Source organism: Crotalus tigris, unplaced genomic scaffold, assembly GCF_016545835.1.
Source record: "Crotalus tigris isolate CLP2741 ecotype Arizona unplaced genomic scaffold, ASM1654583v1 scf7180000018371.15429387391:27106975, whole genome shotgun sequence".
Classification (NCBI taxonomy): Eukaryota; Metazoa; Chordata; class Lepidosauria; order Squamata; family Viperidae; genus Crotalus; species Crotalus tigris.
The window spans coordinates 23,824,951-23,843,096 of NW_024096970.1; the positions used below are offsets into that span (position 1 = coordinate 23,824,951).

General features: G+C 36.4%; 1 protein-coding gene and 1 non-coding gene across 10 annotated transcripts in view; both read left to right on the forward strand.

The window, feature by feature from the left end:
• RALGAPA1 (Ral GTPase activating protein catalytic subunit alpha 1) overlaps positions 1-18,146 on the forward strand; it is a 128,623-nt gene that overhangs the window by 57,875 nt on the left and 52,602 nt on the right. For all 9 annotated transcript variants that reach the window (XM_039351825.1, XM_039351822.1, XM_039351821.1 and 6 more), the window contains 9 exons: positions 1,525-1,677; positions 2,539-2,732; positions 2,829-2,927; positions 3,019-3,174; positions 5,767-5,895; positions 6,397-6,522; positions 10,589-10,647; positions 11,210-11,318; positions 16,188-16,298. In XM_039351825.1, coding sequence (XP_039207759.1) covers positions 1,525-1,677; positions 2,539-2,732; positions 2,829-2,927; positions 3,019-3,174; positions 5,767-5,895; positions 6,397-6,522; positions 10,589-10,647; positions 11,210-11,318; positions 16,188-16,298 — 1,136 coding nt within the window. The remainder of the gene's footprint in view (positions 1-1,524; positions 1,678-2,538; positions 2,733-2,828; positions 2,928-3,018; positions 3,175-5,766; positions 5,896-6,396; positions 6,523-10,588; positions 10,648-11,209; positions 11,319-16,187; positions 16,299-18,146) is intronic.
• On the forward strand, positions 13,408-13,542 carry LOC120311891. Its single transcript, XR_005557758.1, has one exon. It is a non-coding gene; the product is annotated as a small nucleolar RNA SNORA76 (small nucleolar RNA).

The following is an 18,146-nucleotide window of genomic DNA, read 5'->3' on the forward strand; positions in this document are numbered from 1 at the left end:
CTAGAAGACAATCCCTGATTGGTGAGACCAACAATATGTCCCTCCTACCTAACTTCATGGGATGAGTTGAATACTATGGGACTAAGGCAGTCCCTCAGATACCCTGACCTCATGCCATGTAGGGCTTTTTAGGTAGTAATAAGCACCCAGAGGCAAATTAGGATGCAGTGTAGCTCTTAAAACAAACGTGCAATATGGAGATAATGAAGCATATCTATATTTGCCCCATTGCTACATTCTGAATTAACTGAAGCTTCCAGATATTTTTCAAGGGAAGCTCAATATAGAGTGTAGTAATCTATTGGGAGGTGGCCAAAGTATGAATGATCATATGTAGTACCTCCTGATCAAGGAAATGGTACAATTAAGGAATAGCATAAAGCAAAGAATTCCCTGGCCACAAGTGCTCTTTAAACAAGAGCCCCAAGTGGACCCCCAAATTGCATAGCCATTCTGTCTGTGATAGTATATCCCCATCTAGAACTAAGGATCCAGGAGTTGTAAAATCCAAAGCCTCTCCATCCTGCTAGCCTTGAGTTGAAATCTGTTTTGCCCATCCGGAATGCCCCCATTCCATTCCATAACCTCCAGGCACTGACAAAAGCATTATTTGATTGGCCTGGAGCAGAGATATATTGCTACATATTGTCAGCTTATTGATGACAGCTCACTCTGTGCCATAAAGTGACTTCACTCAAAAGCTTCATATAGATATTAAATGGACATAGGTAGAATGTTGAGCTCTTAAGGCACTCCCAGTCAAGAAGATTTGTAAGGCAGAGCCTTCCCCATTCCCCCATAACACTAACTGGAACTGATCTCAGTGGAAAGAGGAGAATCAGCATAATACTATGTCCCCAGCATCTAACTGTTAGAGCCAGTACAGAAGAAAGCAGAAGGCTTCTGAGAGGATAAAGAAAACAAGAATGGATGCATTTCACCATTCCATTCCCTCCTAAAGCAGGGAGCAGCCATAGGATACTCCGAGGTCAAAAAGTAATCTGACCATGATAGATTTAAAGTATTGGAAATCTTCCCCCAACTTCAGATCCTGTTGTCACTGCTCCAAGAGAAAATCAGATCCAAAGTATGACCATTGATGTATATTAAGCCATCAGTTACTTGGATCAGGTCTGGAAATCTCAGATGGGCACACCTCCAAGATGGGAAGTTCTCCCTCAACACTCATCTCTGCCATCTTACTTGAACATTACCATAGTTTAATTTCTATCATCTTTTTCTCAATATTTCCTCTACTGTTTTGTTTCTACTAATTGTAAGAACCCTACAGGTACAGAAGTGTAGAAAATTATCAGTGAAGTAAAATATCTATAACTTTTAAACTAGCTTAATTAAAATTTGCTAATTCAATATAATGAGTTCCATCTTGAAATACTGTATTTTGATAAATATTTAGCTTTTATCATTACTAAGTACAGTATTACATCAATATTAAAAAGCATGATGTGTTTACAGTATTATATAACTATACATCTTATTTTGATAGCTAAATTTTTTTCACAGGTTCCGAAAGTGCTTCACCAGTTCAGTCTGCTCTTGGATCACGGTCCCAGACTCCATCACCTGCTACTTTGAGTGCAGATCACAATGAACAAAAGGACCTGCAATTGGATGAGAAGCTCCACCACTCTGTTTTACAGACACCGGATGATCTAGGCAATGTCTTGGATAGCAAACTTAAGACTACCTTTTCTTTCATTTCTTATTTAGTACAGACTATTCTATCACGAACTGTCATGTGAAATGTACATTTTCTTACATTAACTGTCCCACTTCTCCAGCTTTCCTCCAGATTAGTGTGGCTAATAAATTGTCTATCCTACCTGTGCTAATTTTAGCTGGAATAGACAGGAGTGTGTGGCCCTAAGAAAGCCTAATATAAGAAGTTACTATGATTCTCGGTAGTTCTTTGTGGATATAGTTCTTGGGCATTTTCCAGCTATGCTGCTGCAAAATATAGAAGCCAGTAGTTGCAGTGGGCATTAATGTAACATTATACCATGGTTCAGGATATAATGCATACAATATGATTTTTGCACCAGATGCATGCCATAATATACAAAACAGGTTTATATAATATTATGACAAATGAGAATGGAACAGTTAATACGCCTTGGCTTCAGTGTTAACTAGAAGTTTATTTTCTAGATAAATGCAACACGTTTATTGTAAAAAGATGGACTACATTTCGGGTGTGCACATAAATGCAGTGCCTTCATTTTTCTGAATTTGTTCTAAGGCTAGTGTTCCATAGAATTCTCAGTTTGCTTTTTAAACACCCTCTGCTTCAAAACTGTTTTTGGAGGTAAGAAGAGAGGTTACACTGGGAAAATATTTGGGAAGAGAATGCCAAGGGGGGGGGGGGAAGTAGTGTTCCTTTGTTTTTTTGTGTTAGGTTAAGCATTGCTCCAATCTAATCTAACAAATACTTGTACAAATTCACAGTATATTTCTTTGCTTTGACTCTCTTCACAAAAAAGAACAGATGCCTTATAATGTGTTTTTTTCTTCCTACAGAAATCAGTGATTTTCCATCTGAATGTTGCAGTGTGATGGCAGGAGGAACCCTGACTGGCTGGCATGCAGATGTAGCTACTGTAATGTGGAGACGGATGCTAGGAATTTTAGGAGATGTCAATTGCATAATGGACCCTGAAATACATGCTCAGGTTTTTGATTACCTTTGTGAACTGTGGCAAAATCTTGCTAAGGTATGGAGAGAATTTCAAGCTGAAAATACTTTAAAAGAATTATTTCAACAATATCTTACTCATATAAATGTTTGTTACACTTTGTAATATTTTCAGATTAGAGATAATCTTGGAATTTCAATTGATAATATGATATCACCATCTCCACCAGTCTTAATTCCTCCATTGAGAATACTTACTCCATGGCTTTTTAAGGTAATTTTAATTATAATTTGATATTTTTTTTAAAAAAAACAACGATGTGATAGAACTGTGTTAATATTTTGACTTTCCTTTTTAATATTAGGCAACCATGTTGAGTGACAAGTACAAACAAGGCAAATTGCACGCTTATAAGCTCATTTGTAATACAATGAAACGAAGACAAGATGTTTCTCCAAACAGAGACTTTTTAACTCATTTTTATAATATAATGCATTGTGGACTGCTTCATGTTGATCAGGTAAGGGTTTCTACCTCACCTTACCTTCCTAACAAAATATCTAATTTCCTTTTTTACGGAGTTTACAGGCAGTCATTATCCCTGTAATTTAGGCCTCCATAAAAAGCCTTTTTGTAACATCCAAATACTACTCAGCTCCTGCTGCTGAAAATATATTCTACTTCTCTTCCAACTCATTTTTGCAGGTTTATGTTTCAGGGGAAGCTCAGAAAAAATGGGCATTTTTTTTTCAGGATGTTTCCTTGTCATTGTCTAAATTATTTAGAAATCACCAAAAATGTTTTAACAAATCCTAGATTGGTTTGAGAACACATTTTGAAAAAAAATAGTTTAGATTAATTTTCTTGACACTGGACAAGCTGAGGACATTGTCTGCTATTACACAGACTTAAACTTGAACATCAGGGCTTTCCCTTGTTCTTCCTGCTCAATACATCTGTTTGCATGTGCCAAATCTACTCCACAGTGCTCTCCCAATGTTCTGAAAAGCTCTCCAGTTCTTCAGAGAAATGGAAATGAGAAAAGAAATCTGTTATATTGGTGGATGCCATCCAGTTACCAGACAAAAAAGTTAAAGTGGTGCATCTTTGTTTTAGGTGCGCTATTTTGAATTGTGTATGTGATTTCTATACCAGAAAAAGAAGCTTATGTATAAAACTAGATGACACAGAGAAATATACTGGACAAGTATCCTCATTGATATTTCATTGTCTATATTAAAGAATTTTTAAAAACCCAAAATAATATGTAATTGTTTGAGTCGCATCTACAGTGTAAAACAGTATGACTATAAACAACTTTTGTTTGAAGGAACTGCTTTACAGTTGTACAAGTGTTCTAGGCCAGGGGTTCCCAACCCCCAGTCCGTGGACCAGTACTGGGCCATGACATGCCAGCAACTGGGCCGCAGAAACAAGCAAAGTCCCATCTGCAGCACACAAAACCACGCACTCTCCAGTCCGCAACAAAATCTTTCTCCACAGAACTGGTCCCTGGTGCCCAAAAGGCTGGGGACTTCTGTTCTAGGCAATCTACTCAGAATTTGACTGACAAACAATTTAGTTACAAGCTTTTATCTCATACATACTCTTTCTATTTCTTGTTAAACAACCTAATTACCATTTTATAACAGTTCTGGTAAAACAGTATTTTCAGCATAATTGCCAAGAATTTATCATACTGATGAATAAGTTGTCTTCCCAGAAATCTAAGGGTCATTAGCAAAAACGAAACACTGGTTCCTGTAATATTATTCAACTAAATCTTGTTTTAGAGAGTTATTAGAGACTTTATATTTTGAAAATAAATTGTGCTTTTATATATTTTATATAACATGATATTACATCCCTATTACTAAGTAAACATCATTTGTAGGAAAAGTTCTAGATTTATTTTTGCTATATATGGTTGGGAAAATGTTACCTTGTTCTTAAAATATATCCAGCTTAATAAAAATGATTTCATGAACAAAAAATGTAAATTCCAATTTGAATCTCCTATTTTTTTTCTTATTTAGTGAATTATATATTTTGAAAGAATATTTTAGTGGGACACTATAATTCTATCTAAGATAAAATGTGTTTGCTTGTTGGAGAACCATACATAGATTTGTCTAAATTTTAACTTTATCTATTAAAGAGATGGAAAAGTAAACAAATTCTTAGTGATTAAAATCAAGGCAGAGCAAGATTTTGGTATCCTAAACCAAATACAGCAGCATAAGTTGAAAAGCGTGAGTAAAGGAGATATTAGTTAAAGTCCATACCACTCAGTGCCAACTATATTTTTCAGCTGTTTTTTGCTGGTTTTCAACATTTTTGCTTGGTATAAAAGAATGAGTTGCACTTAGGACCACGCTTTTGCTTAATGACCACAGATTCATCTAATAAACACCGCAAAAAATGTTATCAAATCAGGTCTGGCCTCAATGTCATACTTACGATTATAATGACTTACAACCAGAAATCCAGTCCCAATTGTGGTTCTAAGCTAAAAATAACCTTTATGTTGTCAGACCAGCAGCACTTGGATTTGAGAGTGTACTTAAGTTGTCCTAAGCTTTCTGCTCCTGTCTTTCTCTATCCTCTAGGTTGTTTTGTAGACTTTTTCAATTTTAGTTAATTCACACAAATCTGATAATTGTGATTTCTTTGAAAACAAGACAAAACATTATGAACTGATTGAATGAACCAATAATTAAAATTGATCATAATTTGGATGACACACAGATAGTCCCCAGTTAATTATCTCTTCATTTAGCAACTGTTCACAGTTACAATATTGATAAAGTAACTTTGTGACCAGTGCTCACATTTACAACTTTTGCAGGTCTGTAAAGCAACGAAAGCTGAAATAAGACCACGAGTGTTGTCACAGTTTCACTTAGCAATTGCTTCGCTTAACAACCAGGTTACCAGTCCCAATTGTGGTCACTAAATTAAGACTATTTATATTAAAGTATAGTTAATATGAAACATTTTTTTAAAAAACTAGGTTTGTTCCATTCTGATACTTCCCTGTATTTTATATTTAACACATTATCGACAGTTTCCTTGATAGACAATCTGAATCTTGTGTTTCTTTTCCTTCAAGGACATTGTTAATACAATCATAAAGCACTGTTCTCCACAGTTTTTTTCCCTTGGTTTGCCCGGTGCTACCATGCTGATAATGGATTTCATTGTCGCTGCTGGCAGAGTAGCAGCATCATCTTTTCTCAATGTAAGTTTATTCTTTTTCAAGCGTTGCTATTTAATATTATTTTTTCTATAAGAATAAAAGTTATGGTAAATTGCGAAGTTTATTAGTTACAATTCTTCATAGCAAGAAGCTTGTTACACTATCAGCAATCTAGTATATTATGTACAAAGTAATTACATAATCCTTTTATTATAATTCAATATGTAAAGCTGATTATGCCTTCCGCAATAAAGTTGCTGAACTGTTTTACAAGTTAGGCTGCCTTTTAATTTAAATTGGCAAACAGTTTTTTACAAAACGATATTTTCTAAAATGATAGCAGGGAGCATTCAGTATAAAGATATCCAACGCAAGAGACAGCAGATGGATAGCTTAAGAATACAAAATAAGAAAGCAGAAGAGACTAAGGGAAGCAAATATAATGAAATTAATATAAAAAATAAATGCTTTTATTCAGTTTTGTTTGTGATTAAATACTAATTTAAATGTTACTAATATTTCATATCGTTATTTGTTACTCAGGCCCCAAGAGTAGAAGCACAGGTTCTCTTAGGCTCTCTGGTGTGTTTTCCCAATTTATATTGTGAATTATCAGCATTACACCCAAACACCCCTGATATTGTTGTATCTCAGTTTACGGAAGTAAAGGTAGGTTTTGAAATCTGTGTGTTATTTTTATATCTTCTGCAATATAAATTATTTTTTGTGGCCATGTAGCTACCTAAATGTGATAGAACAACATATGAAGAATGCTTCTGGGATACAGGCTCATTGTGTAACATTTTATGTTATATGGTGCTGGCTGGATGCATTTGCAAGTTCTTAAACCAAAATTGGATAGTACCCTTCCACTGTCACTTCACAGTGGCCAGTATTTAAAGCATATTCTTTTGATTCAAAGACTTAACATTAGTAACCGTGGTTGCCTAATTCTCTGTAAACCTATCCAGCCCCTTTAAAAACATCTATATTACTTGTCATTACCAATATAGCAGACGGAACTGTTGGCAGCAAAGTCCACAGTTTAAAATATCCATTGAGAGAAAAAGTACTTCCTTCTACACATCCTCCCTGCATATAGTTTCAGTAGATGATCTTAAGTTGTAATATTGTATGAGAGAGAAATAAATCCCATTATGGGTTATGTATGCCATACATCGGTTATATCTATCCAAAACTACCTTTGTTTCAAGCACAAAAGCCCCAATTTCAGTGTTCTCTCCACATAGCGGAGTAAGTCGAGGTCTGATTTATTAGACTGATTCCACTTTTTTTGTTCCTTGAAATGTCCCCTGCATATATACATGACTGCACAGGTACCCGATGTGTTTCAGGACAGGAATATGATTTTAACATCCTTTAATTCTGGGCCTTAGGTGGGCAGAGCCAAACATCCTGTTTTCTAATTTTCCTAGAACTGGAATAAAGGAGTCCTGGGCAGAGAAGCTTAGACTTTATCTCCTGGAAATATAGCCCTTTCAAGTTCATGTTCATTGATGTCGGCCTACCATCATTTTATTTTTATTGATCTACACAGATTATGCCACAGAATTTGCAAATTTCTGCCATTTGGGAAATGCTTGTTTAACGTTAAAGTCCTGTACAACTAAGAAAAAAGATAATTATGCAGATGCAGTTTGTCAGAATTATGGACTAACATGGACCAAGCAATTTCCAAGAATAAAATTGTTAAATTGAAAGAGGAAAATAGAAAGAATAGGCATCTTGTCTTAATTGTGCTGTTCACTAAAGTTCCCAAACAATACAGTCAAATCCCTCATGTTTCTTTCAGCTTCTCATTCAGGTCACTTCTCCAGGAAAAAAAAAGGAAACTAATTGAAATTCCTTAAAAGAGGTGTCCCAAACTCTTTGGCCCATGCGCACATTTTGAATTTGATGTGGATACTCTTTTAAAATGAATGCCATGAGGAGCATGGTCAGTCATAATGCATTCATATATCAGAAAGTATCATTATTAAGATTGTTTCTCATCATTTCTAGTTTCTTAACTTGCCCTCCACCACTTTAGTGTGCCTTTTACTTTTTTTAAACATAAATAAGAATACTTTCACTATAGCCAGTATATGACCAAGAGGCATTTTGGAGATTATAATGACTGAGGTGGACTTTTTCTTTCCATCATATTAGCTTTCCATTTTCTTAATTAAAAATATTTCTAAAAAGACAGGTAACTTAGACTCTGGTAGGCACCAAGGAACAAGTTCTAAGAAATATCATGGAAATTATTAGCTAGCAAAATATACAGGTCCCCTCCCCCTTCCCTCTATTAGTTTGTATGGTTATGAAAAAGAGTTTGGAAATGGAGTAATATATCTGAATGTTAAGCTGTGGATAGTGATGGTTTATTAAAAGAAATCAGTTTTATCGTATTCACGTATCAAGTTTCTGCTGTTAGTAAATCAAAATTAAGATTAATCATAAAAAATAGTTTGTATTTCTGATCTCAGGCTATTTATATGACAATATTAAGTAGCTTATTATGTTAAAATTATTTAAATAAAATTAAATACAAATTCAAATTACTATGGTAATTTCTCCCATGTAAGCAGGAAATTGAAACCTTTACTTTCTTCCTCTTTCTCACTACTAGAGCAGGGCTTTTCAACCAGTGGTACGGGTACCACCTGTGGTACATTGGCACCTGGCAAGTGGTACGCAAGTATCCTAGAAAAGCGGTAGCAGGGGAAGGGAATGAGCTGAACCGGTGGCAGCACTGCACAAGCCTGAGATGGCTGGAGCTGCAGGGCTGTCAGGCTTCAGTGGAAGCGACAGGACCAGCGACAGGCTCCAGCTGGAGCTCAGCACTGATCCTGGTGCTTCTGCTGAGCCCAGAAGAAGCACCGATCAGCTGAAATGTTGTAGCATCTCCAGAGTCTTGTGCTTTACATTCAGATGCTTGGCAACTGATTCATATTTATGACGGTCACAGTGTCCCAGGCTTGTGTGAAGTGATTAAAACCTTCTGCAATCACCCAGCAGATTAGGGGAATAAAAACCAAACACCCCCTCACCCCATCCCTGCTGCCAATCCCCAGCAGATTTCTGCTTACAACAATGAAAACCTCGGACAGGAGGAAGAGCGCCGCCGGGCAGGCAGGCAGGTGTCTTGCTCGGCTGTGGCTTGGGTGGCACTTTTTTCAGTGCCATTGTAATTTTGAACAGTCACTAAGGGAACTGTTGTAGGTCAAGGACTACCTGTATTTTATCATTTTTTTCCCTTTTTTTATCATCAAGTTTTTGACACCTTGCTAGGCGAATGGTGGTACTCGAATGTTGCCATAGGCTAAAAGTGGTACAATGGGTAAAAAGGTTGAAAAGCCCTGTACTAGAGAATATTAAGCTTAACTCATTCCAGAACACTTTAAACAAAAATATTTTAAAATTAGTTTTAAAGAGGAAAGGTATTGGCTGGGAGGGCCTTATTATATGAAGAAACAAATAAACAGTGAAAGTGTGTATGGAGATTCTCAATCATCCAGGTCATGGTTGTCCCAAAGATGCTTTTCAAAAGGCAACTGGACTTTCTTAGTTTTTTCTTGAAAAAGTTTCACTTCTCATCAAGACAGAAGCCTCAACATTGAAGTATATAGAAAGCCAACACACAGAAATCGGAATTTATGTTTTGGTTCTCACTACCCCCAGAGTACAAAAAGGGAGTGATCAGAACTCTGTATACCACCAGCTTTGCCTATCAGCAAAGAGGAAAAAGAACTAAAATACATCAAGGAAGCCCTCAGAACTTGTGGCTATCACAACTGGGCCTTCATCAAATGCAGAAAAAATATCCAGTGTGAATTCCTCCCTAACAGACAAAGAAGAGAGCAACAGACAAAACCACGTCATTCAGTGTGTTGCAGGAATATCTAAAAAACACAGGATTTTCGACTAACACAACATGCACATTTTAAATCCAAAAATACACTGAGGCAGAAACTTGTCCACCCCAAGGATAAAACACCCAGACATAAACTGAGCAATGTGAAATATGCAGTACAATGCTGTGAGACTTGTGCACATCTGTGCATTGGAGATACAAAACAACCACTTCACAAATGCATGACACAACATAGGACAAACCAGTGAGGACAAGATTCAGCAGCCCATCCGAATTTGGAAGACAAAGGTCACTCTTTGGAAGACAGCAAAGTCCACATTTTGGACAGAGAAGACTGTTGGTTTGAAAGAGGGGTAAATAATCTATGTTAAAATTGAGCAGCCCTCTCTCAATGGAGGGGGAGGGATATTATACCATCTATCTCCTGTCTACAACGCAGTCTTTTCAGCAGTCCCAAGAAGTTCCACATCCATTTGCATTCTGATTCAGGTGACTCTGCGGATACAGATAACCTCCCATAGTAGCCTCAATGATTCTCAGAGAGCTAATGACTGACCTTCAGAGTGCTAATGACCTGATGACTGCAAGGAATATAAATTCTTCCATTCTCCACCATTCAGCCAGGAGTAAAGAAGCTTCTTGGAGAAGAAGCAAAAAGTTTTCAAGGAAAAAAAACTAAAAAGTCCAGTTGGGATACAGAGTGGAAGGTAGATGACCCAAATTATCAGCATACATATACAGCTGAAAGACTTAAAAGTATAAATCAATTTTCCATTTTTGAGATGTGTAAATCACTGATTTTTTTTATATTACATTAAGCTGTTCAGAGATAACTTATCTTGAATCTTCTTACTTTAGGAACTGGTTATCAAAACAATATTAAGCTCTGCAAAAGAGGAGCCATCGGGACCTGCAAGGTATGGGTAAACAAGGAATGTTCCAAAGCATTTTGTGAATTGGTTAATTCAGGTATTTGGTTAAATTTTTAAATAATGCATTATGATTTTTTTTACCATTTCTTAGTAGCAAAAATACATAGTTTTAAAAGTTGTAGCAGAATATTTAGTGAAGAAAATACAGTGAATATATGTTGGCATTTGCTTCACTAAATAGTCCACCACAATGTTTTAATTTTTAAAAAATGTATCCAAAACTAGCCTTTTACAAATAGTAAGCGCAATGGATTGAAAGTTTCCATAATCAGAACAACTAGTTTCTCCTCCCCAGTTTTAAAGGATTAGTGTAACCATTGAAACAGAACAAATGATAGTTTGGAGTGTTAGTGAGAGAACTTGTGACATTAGTTTTCTTCCTCTGATATGTTTATGGAAACTTTCCTTAATCAAAACCTATTTACTTAGAAGGCATATCAGTGCATAAGATCTAACTCCGTGTAAGAAAACATAATATAGCACGGCTTTTCACTCCTTGATTTTATCAGGTACAGTTAGTTTAATATGTCTGTAACTTGTTTTGTAGATGTGTTGCTATTTGTAGCCTCGGCATTTGGATCTGTGAAGAACTACTACATGAAACCCATCATCCTCAGATCAAGGAAGCTCTGAATGTGATCTGTGCTTCGTTGAAAGTAAGTAGGTAATCATTAGAACATGGCAACTAAACTGAGATATGACATTGTTTTTTACTATTTTTATTCTCGTATGAGCAGTTTTTAATCTATTTTAGGCATATATTTCAAATTTGTAGCCTATTGAAGTTTTTTCATACAGCTTACGATTTCTCACAAACTGAATGCTTTGCTGCCAGAGCCTGTCTGTTCTGTTGCCTTCTCTTTTATGCATGGACAGTGTGTGGCAATATGTGCCCAGAACAGCTCAAAAATTTAAGCTTCTGCCAGAACCCAAATCCTACCCGGGGTGGCTCTGCAGATCCTGCTCTCTGCTGCTACCATTCTGCCTTGCTGCTTTTTCTCATATGCAGGCACTGCACCAACAGCTGATAGCTGTATAAGCAGACAGAGGGAACGTTGCTGGTGAGGATTGTTATTTGTCTGTACTAGTTGGCACTAATGCAGAAATTAGTGCTAGTTGGCACTAATGCACTAATGAGAATAGGGACAACAGCCCATCAGAGATTACATTCACAGAAATAGAATATTTTACTGTTTTATAACAGACAACCTGTTTGCTTTTACTAACCATCAGTAATGCTATTTTAATTTAAATTTTAGTTAATCACAAATAATAATGTGTTAATTTAATTATCTATGGAGATTCTCAGTCATCCAGGTCATGATTGTCCCAAAGGTGTTTTTTTTTTTTTCAAAAGGCAATTGGACTTTCTTTGTCCTTGAAGACATTTCGCTTCTCATCCAAGAAGCTTCTTCACTTCTAAAGAAAACCAGCCTGAGAAGGAAAAAGTTTCTTGGATGAGAAGCAAATCACCTTCAAGGAAAAACAAAGACATGTTGATTTAATTATTTTATTAATTTTAGTAATTAAAAATCAACAAATGTTATTTTGTTAGGTATGGATGCAGCCCACTGATCAGCGTGTTTTTTATGTTATGTGGCTGTCTACATTTATTTGAGTTTAAAATTCCTGATTCAGTCTAAATAGTGCCTAGCTTTGCATAAATTGGTGTGCTTTGATAAGTTTCAAAAAGTTGAATTTTAAATTAAAAATAGAGTACAATTTTAAAACAGTATATACCGTGAGAGAACATAATTGAGATATATCCTCTTTGTACAGTTTGGAAACTGAATGTAAAGCTCAAAAACAATTTGTGAGAAACAATTCTTGGGCATTTATTTGGGACACATATTGTTAAAAGAAGGTTGGTTCATTTTCTAGTGAAGAAATATGAATAAGTATAGATACCAGATGCTTTGTGTCTTGTCAGTTTTATTGAAAGACAGTATGTACACTATTAGAAGGAAATGGCAGTTGACAAAAGCAAATTGCAGGCTTATAACAGATAAACAACCCTTTCTGAACTCCAACCAAGCTGTTCTGTCAAAGTATAGGGACCATTTATTTCTTCTAGACAGCGTGAAGTCACAACTTTTCCGATTTAACCATATTGAAAGCCTGGGCAAAAGGATCCTAGCCACTCCTCTCAACTGCTGCAGTTAGCAGCTGTGTTACATGCTGCTTCAAAATAACATGTCTTTAAAGTGGCTAGAAAGCCTTACTATGCAGCAGAAAATATCCTTCCAACTATTTTTAAGCAATAGGTGAACCAGATTCGCTGTTGAAATTTGATACTTGAGAAAACATACAAGCCAGATGAATCATTCCGGACTATTAATTTAATGCAATTTAACCCAAAGGTGCTTTTTTTCAAAAGGCAACTTGATTTGGGGGGGGGGTTCCTTTGAAAATGTTTTGCTTCTCATCCAAGACATTTCTTCAGTTCTAACGGTCTGATGGGGAAATGGAAGGATTGAAATAAATCCTTCCATTTCTCACCAGTTTGAAAAGAGAACCTTTGGGACAACTATGATCTGGATGATTGAGAATCTCCATAGAAAATTGCAATTTGAGTTATAGAAAATTGTAATAGAAAAGTATATGAGAGCCAGTTTGGTATAGTGGTTAAGGCAGGGATAGGCAACCTTGGCTCTTTTATGACTCGTGGACTTCAACTCCCAGAATTCCTGAGCTAGCATGGCTGTTACTTGAACCCAAGGATCACTTTAGAACAGGGGTCTTTAAGCACTGCCTTTGAACTGGTGCATGGCCCATTCATGGTCTCACTGGCTACGCTACAGTGCAAAAATAAAAAGCTTGCTTATAACTGGTGTTGCTCAGCTTAAACCTGAGTGATTCTTTTAAAGACAAGTTATAATCCATCTCATGCTTAACGTTAAAATATGTAAGTTCCTCAAAAAACTGCAGTGAATATTCAGAGGCTTGATCATCTGGAAAGAGTGTATTATGTAGGAGTGCTTCAATTTTATCTTGCTTTCTAGAATATCTGAAGATAACATTAATTAAAGGAGGAAAAATTGGCTTGTTTTAAAAAAAAGAACAGGGGTCTTCAAACTTGGCCCTTTTATGACTTGTGGATGTCAACTCCCAGAATTCCTCAGCCAGCCATGCTGGCTGAGGAATTCTGGAAGTTGAAGTCCACAAGTCATAAAAGGGCCAAGTTTGAAGACCCCTGCTTTAGAGTATCCAATTACTTTCAAACCCAAAATGACTTTATTGGGTCCAACCTTAGATACTATATTTGAAAAATATTGAGCTAGTCACATTTGGGAAGCTCCAGCCTAAACTGGAAGTAGTAGCCTTTTCACTTCACAGCAACCAGCATTTAAGGTATGCTATCAGTGATTCAAAAGATTACAGCCACTCTTTTAAGTAATATGAATTGATTGCTGTTACATTAATTAAACTTCACAGTTTCACTGTCTTCCTTGTGAAAAGTATTTCTGTCCATAGGTCCTGAATCTTCCTGTGTTTAGTTTCAGTGGATGACTTCAGGTTTTAGCATTATGGGTGAAAAAAGAAAATATATTCTCTTTCCACTTTATTTATACTAAGCATAATTTTATATGGCTTTGGACCTTCACTTGCTTTTATTCCAAGCTAAATAACCTTAGCTGCTATAGTAACATTTCACTCTTTCTAGCTCTGTATAATCCTACCTAGGATTCAGTGGTACACACTATGTCCCGTGATGTCAGACCATGGATTTGAATAAGGATATTATTATAGTTGTATTACTGTTTATAATTCTATCTCTAATTATTCCAAGCACTAAATTAGCCTTTTTAATAGCAGCTGCAAAATGAGTCGACATTTTCATTGAGCTATGCGCTGTGACTCCTAGATCCCTTCCCAGATTTATCACAGCCAGCTCAGATAGGCAAAATTTGGGGGTTTGCTTGTTTATTTAGTCAAATTCCATATTTTTTCATTTATTTACATTTAAATGCACTTCCAATTTTTAAGTTTATTCCTTTAATTTGCAGAAATCATTGTGGAGGGTTTTTTTTTGTCCCTTATTGATTTTATTATCCTGAACAGTTTGATGAACAGTCAGATCATTAATAATAATAATAAAGTTGGAAGGGACCTTGGAGGTCATCTAGTCCAACCCCCTGCTCATGCAGGAACCCTACACCATTTCAGACAAATGGCTGTCCAGTCTCTTCTTAAATACAAATTACAAATCACTGGTTCCAATATGGATCCCTGAAGGGCTCAATTTTGCATGTCTCCCCAATATAACAATTATTCATATATTTTTACATTTAACTTCTTATTTTTTAATCAGTTTCAGTGTGCGCTTAACTAATTCTTGAATCGAAGCATTGATGTTATAATACTGAAGTAACTGTCACCCAACAGGATAATGGACCATTGCATTTTGCTCCAGTTGGAGTTTACAAAGGGTCTTAAAGGGGGAACCACTCCAGTAGAATGAATTACAGCAGGGGTAATTCTGTAATTCTACCACTCCAGTAGAATGAATTGCAGCAGGGGTAATTCTGTAATCTGGCTGAGGAATTCTGGGAGTTGAAGTCCACAAGTCATAAAAGGGCCAGGTTTGAAGACCCCTGAATTACAGTAATCCAAATTCATGTACTTCCCATTGTAATTATTGCATTGTAAAACCATTTGTTTATATTTACATTTGTTACTATGCATTATAGTAAAGATTATTTTAGATATTTTGCCATTTATTATTTATTTACATTTGTATGTATACTTATGCACTGGAGACAAATTCCTTGTTTGTCCAATCATACCTGGGCAATAAAACTATTCTATTCTATTCTCTAGCTGATTTTTTTTCTTTATATCTCAGGGATATAGAACTTTTCTTTTAAGAAGATACCCATATTCACATGAATAAACTTTTTTCTCAATCTGCATAAATCTCGGGTATTTTAGAGTTTGCTTATAATGTATTATTTGTATCTTCTGGGTTTGTGTATCTATCTTAGACTCATAGATATAATTAATTTCTGGTTTAAAGCTCTTGACGAACTGGAAAATAAATTTGATTCTTACCTGAGCACTTTTTTTTTTACTTTGAATATATATTTTTCCTCTCAACACAAAATAGTAATGAAATGAACCATTTTTGTCCAATGGTTAAGGCACTAGGCTAGAAATCCGAAGATCATAAAAGCTGCCTTAAGCATGAAGGCTGTCTGGGTGATTTTAGGCCAGTCATTCTCTCTCAACCCCACCCACCTCACATGGTTATTATCAGTGCTGGGATTCAGCCAGTTCGCACCAGTCCGGCAGGCCCACAATGGTCTTCAGGAAGCGGCATCCACACAGAGAACCAGTTGTTCCCATATTTAAATCCCACCACTGGTTATTGTTGAGGTGAGAAAAGGAGGAAGGAGGAGTGTTAGGTATGTTCACCACCTTGAATTATTTTTAAAGCTAATAAAGGTGGGGTAAAAATAAATAAAAACGTTACTCTATAACATCACTATATTCATTCAGTAATTTTCTCTTTGTGTTTTTTACAGTTTCCAAATAAAACAGTTGCACATGTGGCTTGCAATATGCTTAATATGCTGGTTCATTACGTACACAGGCTACAATTGTACCAGTCTGATTCACCATTAAAAATTATTCAAGTAAGTAAAAGTAAAAGATACATTTGAACATGGATTTTCATATAATAATATTTAGTAAAATATTTTCAGAGTGGCAAATGGTATGTGTGTCATGTAAATTTAGCTCAGGTGCCTCTCAGTTCTCTTGATTGTTACTAACATGTTTCTACACTTTGATTGGAGTCGACCTGGGTAAATTAAATTGATTGAACATGATTTGGAAAGGCGCACACCTCTCTGTAGAAGGCCTCACAGTTGACAATGCATTACTGTAGCAGGGCAAAAACCACGAAGTCAAAGGAGCTGCCTGAAGAGCTCAGAGACAGGATTATTCCAAGGCACAGATCTGAGGAAGGCTACGATAAATTTTTTGCTGCACTGAAGGTTCCTAAGAGCACAGTGGCCTCAATAATACTCAGTTGGAAGGAGTTTAGCACAATCAGGACACTTCCAAGAACTGGTCGCCCAGTCAAACTGAGCAATCGGAGAAGAGCCTTAGTAAGAGAGGTGACCAAGAACCCGATGGTCACTTTTGACTTAGCTCCAGAGCTAAGTGGAGATGGTACAAAATTCCAGAAACACAACCATCACTGCAGCCCTCCACCGATCTTGGTTTTATAGCAGAGTGGCTAGACAGAAGCCTCTTCTCAGTGCAAAACACATGAAAGCTCACTTGGAGTTTGCAAAAAAGCACCTGAAGGACTCTCAGACTTTGAGGAACAAGGTTTTGTGGTCTGATGAAACCAAGATTGAACTGTTTCGTGTCCATTCTAAATGTTATGTCTGGAGAAAACCAGGTACCTCTCATCACCTGCCCAATATCATCCCAGCAGTGAAGCATGGTGATGGTAGCATCATGCTGTGGGGGTGTTTTTCAGCAGCAGTGACTGGGAGATTGGTCAGGATTGAGAGAAAGTTGAATGGAACAAAGTACAGGGATATCCTCAATAAAAACCTGTTCCACAGCACTCAGGACCTCAGACTGGGCCGAAGGTTTACTTTCCAACATGACAATGATCCTAAGCACACAGCCAAGGCAACACAGGAGTGGCTTAGGGACAACTCTGTGCATGTCCTAGAGTAGCCCGGCCAGAGCCCCGACTTGAACCCTATTGAACATCTTTGGAGAGACCTGAAAATGGCTGTCCACTTACAGTCGTCATCCAACCTGACTGAGCTTGAGAGGATTTGGAAGGAAGTATGGCAGAAAATCCCCCAATCCAGGTGTGCATGTACCATGGCTGAAAAGACCTAAGGCTGTAACTGCTGCCAAAGGTGCTTCAACAAAGTACCAAGGGAAGGGTCTGAATATTTATGCCAATGTGACATTTCAGTTTTTTCTTTTTAATAAATTTACAGACATTTCTAAAATTCTGTTTTCACTTTGCCATTATGGGGTACTGAGTTTTGAGAAACAAATGAATTTCAACAACTGTAGAATGGCCTAACAAAATTGACAAAAGTGAAGGGAGTCTGAATACTTTCTGAATGCACACTATACACATGAAAGTTTAAGATTCATTTAAAATGAATCAGTTAGTTGTGGTCACCTACAGTAAGATACCTCAGATGTTCAATCTCTTCCATAAGGGAAGCAAAAGGCAAGTGCTATAATAGATAGTAAACAGCAGTGTCACAATTGTAAACAAAAAAAGAATTTGATCTGAAGTAATGAAAAATAGGAAGAACACTTTAACATTTAATATGAAGTATATGAAGAATATTTTAATATTAATATCTTTCAATTGCATATGAATGTTTTGCCATGACAGTAAAAGTTTTTTAAGATGCACCAGTATGAAGCATATACTTTAAAATACATTACACTGAATCACACTGAATTAAAATGACTGAGTTCTGGGTAAATGT